The sequence below is a fragment of the Solanum tuberosum genome, unplaced genomic scaffold, assembly GCF_000226075.1.
Source record: "Solanum tuberosum cultivar DM 1-3 516 R44 unplaced genomic scaffold, SolTub_3.0 scf00001, whole genome shotgun sequence".
Classification (NCBI taxonomy): Eukaryota; Viridiplantae; Streptophyta; class Magnoliopsida; order Solanales; family Solanaceae; genus Solanum; species Solanum tuberosum.
Window position 1 is genome coordinate 6,493,117 of NW_006238927.1, and position 8,886 is coordinate 6,502,002.

The window sequence follows — 8,886 nt, forward strand, 5'->3', positions numbered from 1 at the left end:
TTTGATCATACATTCTAAGTAGGTGATGCACCTGCTTGGTCTTCTAATTTGATCCATACATTCTAAGTAGGTGATGCACCTGGTAGTATAATAAAGTGAAGCAAGTATCTCACTTATTTTATTTCATTTCCAAATCTTAATTCCGTTACTTTACACTTATATACACTTGGTCAATTAGATATTTAAGCTAAAATACTACCTTACAAGCTCGAGTGTAAACACTTTATACGAAGTTAACTTAGTCATATACGTGTTTGGAAAGTACAGGTTATTACATCTGTGTATTATGCCATGTATGACAAATGTGTCTACTTGTTCAATTTTATACAAGTTTAAGTGTCTACTTGTGCACACTCAAAGTTGGACGGCAAAGTTATCCTCTAAAGCCAAGATAAGGGTCATGCTTATATATAATTAATGTCAATAGGTTGTAATGCAAGTAGTTTTAACTTGGGAAAATTTAGCTCGTGGGCGATGTTGCTCGGACTCTTAAAAAATGTCAAAAAATGCGTGTCAGCTCCTTCAAAAGTAGTGCATTTTTTAAGAATTCAACATGAGTGTAGCAACATTTTTGGAGACTCTGAGCAACTCAGTAGTGAAATAAGTTTATTTTTGACACCTCTAAAAATTTCAAGAACTGAAACAGATCTTGAAGATTTTGGAGTTTCCACGGATTGTCCAAACCTTCTTCAAGCTATACTAAACATTACTTTCAAAGGCCTTAGTGGAAACTTTCAAATTGTGGATGGACAATCGCAATCTCCACCTTATCAGATCATCAGAGTTATTTCTAATGGTGCTAAAGAAATTGGATTTTGGACAAGACAAAATGTCATTGTTAGAAAACCGAATTCGAGACGTGGATATTCTGTTTCTAAGGAGAATTTTAGATCTATTATATGGACTAGTTGTAGGAAATATAGAAGGAGAATACTATCTTTAGAGAATGCTCAAGTTTTATATAGGCTACTTAAGGCCACTTGAGATGATTACAATCATCAACTACATCACTATTTATACTACTCAAAATAGAAAATAAAAAGTCTTGCACAATTAACTAGATACATGTATCACAAATTACTAGATACATGTATTACAAAATCCTAAAAGACTTCTTCAAAAACTAAGAAATAATATTGAAAGACTAAACATCAAGGTGTGAATGCATAAATTCCAACACACCCCCTTAATGCGTCTGCTTGAGAACTCTAATGTCTTCTCGAAGATGGCAAAACTTTTCACTTGGAAGTGTTGTGGTGAAGATGTCAGCAAGTTGTTCTCCTGTTCGACAATAATTACAACTGAATTTCGCCTTTCTCTTGTGCTTTTGAATATCTCCTCCTTGATTGAGTTTGGTTTTGTAAATCCACTTTAGACTTACAACTTCTCTTTCTTTGGGTATAGTCACACACTCCCAAGTATTATTTTTCTCAATCTTCCGAATTTTTTCTGCCAAGGCTTTCTTCCAATCATCATGCTTTATTGCCTCCTAATAATTTTATTTCTCAACACCAGTAAAGTTGCATCTTTGATAAATGTCACTCAACATTGTTTTCCTCTTGGAGGTGGTTCTTCATCATCTGAATCTAAGATTTCTCCCCCTTGAGGGATATCTTCCTCTTTCTCATCCTCTTCTTGATTTGACACATCTAAAGATATGATAGAAGTATTCTCTACCTTAATCTCAGTATGTATCTCAGGAAGGCCTTGCACCATGTCTTTTTTCTTAAGAAGCTTCAAATCATGAAAATTTAAGTAACAAAATCTTTTGTGCCAAAACCATGAATCATCTACAACTTCATTTTTGAATGCAATGTACTGAACTTGTAAATGAAATTTTCTTTTTGTCATCTCTACTTCAACGATGACTTGATTTGGCTCAATTATATCATAAATCTTGCAATAATTATCTCTAAACAAAAGAGATTAACCATTTTCCATGAATTGACCAATACTAAGCAAATTTTCTTCCAAGTCAGGAACATAAAGTACATCATAAATTTGTTTACCGCTCCCTTTTATGCTAATCGAAATGGTACCTTTACCTTTTGCATCAACTAAGGCTCCATTCCCCATTCTCACTTTAGTAGTGATGCTACTATTAATTGAGAGGAAAACGTTTTCATCTCCAGTCATGTGATTGCTACAACCACTATCAATATACCATTCATTGGTTTTTGCTGAAACATCACATTGAGAAGCAAAGAAAAGATTTTCTTCCATTTCTCCCTCATGTTCTTCACATAAATTTGTTTGCTCCTGTTGCTTGTGCCAACAATCATTCTCAATGTGGCCAATTTTTTTACAAAAGTTACATTGGGGCTTTCCTTTGTACCAATATTTTTCTGCATTGTGATTAGTCCTTTTGCAAATTTTACAAAAAAGACTAGTACTTTTCTCACCTTTTTCTTCAATCTTCTTAGAAGAATCATCATGATCCTGCTTGTTTTTTGGATTGTATTTCTTCTTTTGTTGATTTTTTGAGAAATTTTGAGAATTCTCATTCGTTCTGGACTGGAAAGCTATCTCTTTGGGTTGATCTTCACGAAAAAATCTTTGCTTCTCGTGTGCACGAAATGATCCAACTAGGCTCTTTGATGGAAAGCTTAGAAAGATTTTTTGTCTCCTCAGTGATAGGAACAATGTACTCATACTTTTCTGTGATACTAATTAGAATCTTTTCCACAACTTGTTGGTCAGAAATTGTATCACCGTGATTTCTCATTTCATTAACAATATTCATGACTCTTGTGCAATATTCATCTATTTTTTCAAATTCTATCATCTTCATGTTTTGAAACTCTCTTCTAAGAGTTTGAAGATTTATAGTGCGTACCTTTTCATCACCATACACCTCCATTTCTAGAGACTCCCAAGCTTCCTTTGTAGTCTCACAAGTAGCAATTTTCGCAAAATATGCTCTTGAGACTCCCATTTGGATTTTGCTCAAGGCTTTTGTATCTTGACGATACTTAGCCTCAAGATTTTTCATCTCTGTTACTGAAAGCTCACCATCGTTTTTTGGCTCTTCATAGCCATTTACAACAATAGTCCACAAACATTCAGCTTTTAGATATGTTCTCATTCTTATCTTCCAGTATTCAAAATCAGTTCCATAAAAAAATGGAGTAAGAACAACTGAAGAATTAACACCTTCATTTGTTTTGGATGCCATATTTTGTTTCTTCACCTAACCCCAGATTAAGAACGAAAACCTGCTCTTGATACCAATTTGTAGGAAATATAGAAGGAGAATACTATCTTTAGAGAATGCTCAAGTTTTATATAGGCTACTTAAGGCCACTTGAGATGATTACAATCATCAACTACATCACTATTTATACTACTCAAAATAGAAAATAAAAATTCTTGCCCAATTAACTAGATACATGTATCACAACTTACTAGATACATGTATTATAAAATCCTAAAAAACTTCTTGAAAAACTAAGAGACAATATTGAAAGACTAAACATCAAGGTGTGAATGTATCAATTCCAGCACTGGTGACACCACTTCTGTTCCTAAAGGTTGGGTGTTACCAACAAATGGAAAGAAATAGAGAATTGGAGTTCCGGTGAAGGATGGTTTCACCAAGTTTGGGAAAGTTACAAGAGTCTTACAACTAACACAACGATAGTTACTGGATATTGCATCAATGTTTTTGATGCAGTGATGGAAGCATTAGCATATTTTGTTCCTTATGAATATGTTCCTTTTGCTGCTCCTGATGGAAAAAGTTTCGGTGATTATAATGAACTAGTTTATCAAGTATTTGTTGGGGTAAATTTCTCTGACGCCTCTAATATCGACTTTTAAGTTATATATACTGACAATACGAAGAGATGTTACCGTTAACAGTGTCTTTTAAACATGTTGTAAAGGTAACTCACCTTATTTTTCAGGTTATTACTATTTAGGTGACTTGATAATGTAAATGTTATACTACATAGCAACACGCCTATAGAAGGAAAAACGATTGAGCTCCATATACTGAACTAAAAAAAATTGGACGAATCTTATAGGGAAATATCTATTGCACTTGTATACTTCGATGATTCTTACATGTTACAAAGATTAACAGATGAACATAACTTTGATGTTATTGTAGGGGATACTACCATTGTCTCGAATAGGTCACAATTTGTTGACTTTACATTACCATACACAGAGTCTGGAGTTACGATGATGGTGCCAATCAAAGATGATAATAGAGATAGTGCATGGGTATTTTTGAAGCCATTGACTTGAGAGCTTTGGTTAACAAACTTTTGTTCTTTTGTTTTCATAGGCTTCGTCATTTGTCTACTCGAACATAGAGTAAATGAAAACTTTAGAGGACCTTTTTGGCATCAAGTTGGAATGATCTTTTGGTTCTCCTTCTCAACTATGGTCTTTGCACAGAGTAATTTCCCTTTCCTCCTCTTGAATTAGTATCAATCTTATCAAAGGCACGCTTAAGCCCTGAAGTGAGGCTCAAACTTAAAGCCCTACGCACCTTAGAGCTTTTTGCTTTTGATAACACTCATTGGTACTTCCCATATTGCCTTTAATGACAATGTTCTCATCGACATAAGAAATGTCATGATATGCTTCTAAGAGCATAATTTATCACTTTTGGTATGTACCAGAAGTCTTTCTTTCTTAAACTTCATGTCTAGTCAAGCATAGCCATTTAAAATGAGACAGAGGGAGTGTCACGACCCAAAACGAGTCATGAATGGAACCCGCACTTAACCTCCTAGGTGGGCGAACCAACCAATTCAACCCCAACTTATATCGATTCTTCAACCATAGATAACAACCATAATGCGGAAGCTCAAAACTTATTAAAGTAACCAATAAAATAAACCTCTAAAGTCTATTACATATTATCCCCAAAACCTGAAAGTCATCACATCAAGGATATCTAATCTTCCAATACTAAGTCTAAGAGTATCAAAGACACCAAAATAAATGAATAAAATAGTTTTTGTCTGAAAACTAAGGATATCATGCCATGAACGAGAGAATCCAACATGAGCTCGAATGAATAGCTTACCCTGAAACCTGATGTGCTGGAGACTGGCTAGAGATGAGGGCGAGTCGAAGTCATTGGTACACTCTCTACACTCCACAAAATGAAAACAAAGAAAAACACAAGTAGGGCTCAGTACAGGGGAATATGTACTGAGTAGATATCATCGGCCGACTCAAAATAGTAACTAATATGCATAAAGTAATAGTATAAAATCAACTATAGAACTTAGTAGGTGATAAGCAACAAACAACATGAACAAGTGACAACTGAAGCAAGTACGTAATCAATCACAATATCAAGCACACAGACGAGGACTCATGCCTCCACACCATGCTCATTTGGGAAATGGGTTCTTTGAGATTGAGTACATTCAGTTAATTCAATATGTTTTCCTCTTTAATGTTACCGTGTTGGAATGTGACACCCTATCCAATAATACTGTGTCGGAACGTGACACCCGATCCAATACTACCGTTTCGGAACGTGACACCTAATCTAATAATACCATGTCGAAACATGACACCCGATCCAATAATATTGTTAATTTATCATTTATTATCACCACTTTTCACTTCATTAACAATATTTCATCAAGGCTTCTTTATTCAAGGCATCACTTCGATAGAGAAGGTTCAAGATTATGGATTCACGGTCTTGGGATTGCAGACCAATCACAACAACCAAATACATAGAAAAATTCTCATTATCAGTCCATGACTATCAATCACTATTAAGAGTCTATCTATCACATAGAATAAACCATAACCTACCTCCACCAAGGAATCAAAGTCGAGCAAACTAATTTTCCAAAGCGTTCCCTTTCCTCAATGCCTCCGAACGTTTACAATCTATTAAACATGCATAATTCATAAGTAAACAAGTCTATAGGTATCCATATTACTATAATCACTTTCTTAAATTTTTATGTCAACTAATATGTCAACTTCGTATTTCCTAAATTTCAAGTCTAGGGTTAAGTCTTAATTCCTCAAAATAACATAACTCTAGTGCATTTTATATAATACAACACCCTTATTTAGTTACCTAACCCATCATATTGTATAAATCACGCTACCCAGGAGCATCTTTCAAATTGCAATTTATTTTCATATATGGAAAAAATAAGCATTACATATATTAATTAATACACATATGTCAACCCAACACCTACTCTACCCATCGCTACAACTTCACAAGACTACTAATCTCAACCCCATCCTTGAATTAATTTCCCATCATTAGCAGTACAGATTACAAATAGAATTTAGGAAAATTCAATTCTCTAATAACAATTTAGTAATATGAGAATTTCCAAGCACTTGGTTACGAAACCAAACCGTGAACACACTTCTATTTAATATAATGAACTCAAATTGATTAACACTTCTACTTTGTTCTCCAAAAACCTCCCCCACTAACCTATGAATAATAATTCACACCTCTATCCCTACACTTGCACTACATAATTTCCTTACATCACCAATCAGAAAACTAATCACAATTCAATCACCTACATATAATTAATACGTGTAACTAGAAAAAAATGAAGAGAATTCTCACCTGAAGTCCCCCGTAATTTTCCTTCGTTCAACACCACTTTCCGTTATTCCCCTCTTCTCCTCTTTTCTTTTGTTCTACAGATTAATTATTACCCTAATTATTATATGACTAATTATGAAAGTGTAAAAGCGACCCACTATTAATTTTAAATGGTATCTTCTTTAAGCACCAACTAGATTAATTATTAAAACTACCCCACTAATTTCATAATTGTCGTTACGAATAGTCCAAAATACCCATTTAGAATCTATGAGAAAGTATTTCATGAAATAAAAAGCTCTAGTACTCAAAACGACCAAATGAGTCGTTACACGGAGTATACACATACACTCACACACACATACACACACTCTTCAATTTGAATTACCTTTTGTTATATATAACGTATGCTTTGTTTTGATTCTTGATATCGCCAGAGGAGGGGATAGTAAGCAATTTGGCGAGGTTTGTGTTGATCGTCTGGTTCCTAGTAGTACTCATATTGACTTCAAGCTACACAGCAAATCTTACATCAATGTTAACAGTTGAAAAACTCCAGCCAACTGTTAAAGATGTAAAAGAACTTCTAAAGAGCAAGGACTATGTGGGCTACCGACCAGGTTCTTTTTGTAGTAGGACTATTAAGAAAAATGAACTTTGATGAGGACAGGCTTAAGGCATATAACACTCCAGAGGAATGCGTTGATTTACTCGCTAAAGGAAGTTCAAATGGTGGTATTGCTGCTGTTTTCGATGAGATTCCTTATGTGAAGCTTTTCCTTGCAAATTATTGCTTGAAATTTGCCACGATTGGACCTACGTATAAGACTCATGGCTTTGGATTTGTAAGTAACTCTTCTTTTTTCTCGATATTCTTTCCTTTTTTTAGTACAAGAATCACAAGCAGAGGCAAATTTAAAATGTCAATGTATAGTACTCCACATATATATATGTACGATGTTGAAAATGTTAGATTCAGTAGAACGTATTAGCTTTATACTCTATCACCTCACCTTTTTCGATCAAGAAAGTTTCTTTTGGTAACAGTAAAGTTATGAATTATATTCACCGTTCTTGTGATTTTCATCCAGGCCTTCCCGATAGGATCTCCTCTAGTACCTGATGTTTCGAGAGCAGTTTTGAATGTGACAGAAGGTGAAAAGATGGTACAAATAGAGAGAGCATGGTTTGGAGAATCTACTTGTTCCGATTCTAGTACATCACTCTCCTCCAACAGTCTTGGCCTAGATAGCTTCTGGGGACTCTTTGTCATGGCTGTAATTGCTGCAGTTTTGGCTCTCATCATCTTTCTAACGAAATTCATACATGAGCATTGGCACATCATAAGACGATTTAATCTTTCATTGCGCGAAAGAAGCAGAATCTTGGCCAGGAAGAATCTATAAAGTTCAAATTCTAGCTCCCTTTTTATTGTGAAATGTTCATGAACATCAATATTATTGTCATTGTCAAGCTAACATTGGATGTTGCTTCGATCATATATAGGTGACAATAATTAGTACATAATAAACTCACCAAAGATAGAAACAAATCATTGTGTATAATCAAATCTCTTTATGGTTATTGCATGCACTTATTTTAACGTTCGATGAAAAAAATTTAATTGTTACTTTGTTTAGTTGTTGGAGAGATTATTTCACCTAATTAATGATTCTAATAATTGCAAGAACATGAATATTGTATATTTCAGACAAACGTCATGACTCTTGATGGCATAATCAGCATCAAACACATTTAAAAATTATTTTTTGTTTGGGATGAGGTGTCTAGTTCATAATACAAGTTAAAAGGCTAGCATATATAAAATAGCTCATTGATTTATGTATAAAATTTTACTTAACGAGCATAAATAAAAATTGACAATATAATAAAATGAGCAATTCAAAAATAAAGAAAGTTAGTACTCCTTTTTTACTTTAGCAAACAGATAGTTTTGAAGATACTTAGCACCTTCTATTAATGTCAATATCTTTATGCATATGCGACAGATGAATAAATAGGCAAAGATATGAATGTAGAGAGGCCGAACTGGTTGCCAAAGAATTGGAACTTCAAAATGAAACTTCGCACCACTGGAGCCACTATAGGAAATATTGATAAATATTATTATGAACCGTTCCCCGAGGAAAACTTTTCCTTCAAAGAATGAGGTGCTTTATCGATAATTCCGACAGTGGCTCTAGAAGTGTGAATTTTCATTTCAAAGTTTCAATTCTTTGAAAAGCAACTCAGCTTCTCTACATTCACCCTACCGATCTATTCACCTATCACTTCCTTCATTTGGGTGTACCCTATTTACTTAGAAG

At 34.2% G+C, this 8,886-nt stretch overlaps 1 protein-coding gene across 1 annotated transcript; it reads left to right on the forward strand.

The window, feature by feature from the left end:
- Positions 1 to 7,190: 7,190 nt before the first annotated feature.
- LOC102591706 (glutamate receptor 2.5-like) lies at positions 7,191 to 7,965 on the forward strand. Its single transcript, XM_006337957.2, has 2 exons — positions 7,191 to 7,404; positions 7,651 to 7,965. The coding sequence occupies exons 1-2, from the start codon at positions 7,210 to 7,212 to the stop codon at positions 7,963 to 7,965; spliced, it is 510 nt and encodes a 169-aa protein (XP_006338019.1). The 5' UTR covers positions 7,191 to 7,209.
- Positions 7,966 to 8,886: the final 921 nt, after the last annotated feature.

Excerpts from the sequence above, each read along its gene's own strand:
- LOC102591706 (XM_006337957.2), top strand. The coding sequence starts at position 7,210 with ATGAACTTTGATGAGGACAGGCTTAAGGCATATAACACTCCAGAGGAA. Across the intron at positions 7,405-7,650 it reads AGACTCATGGCTTTGGATTT|GCCTTCCCGATAGGATCTCC; the intron begins GTAAGTAACTCT and ends ATTTTCATCCAG.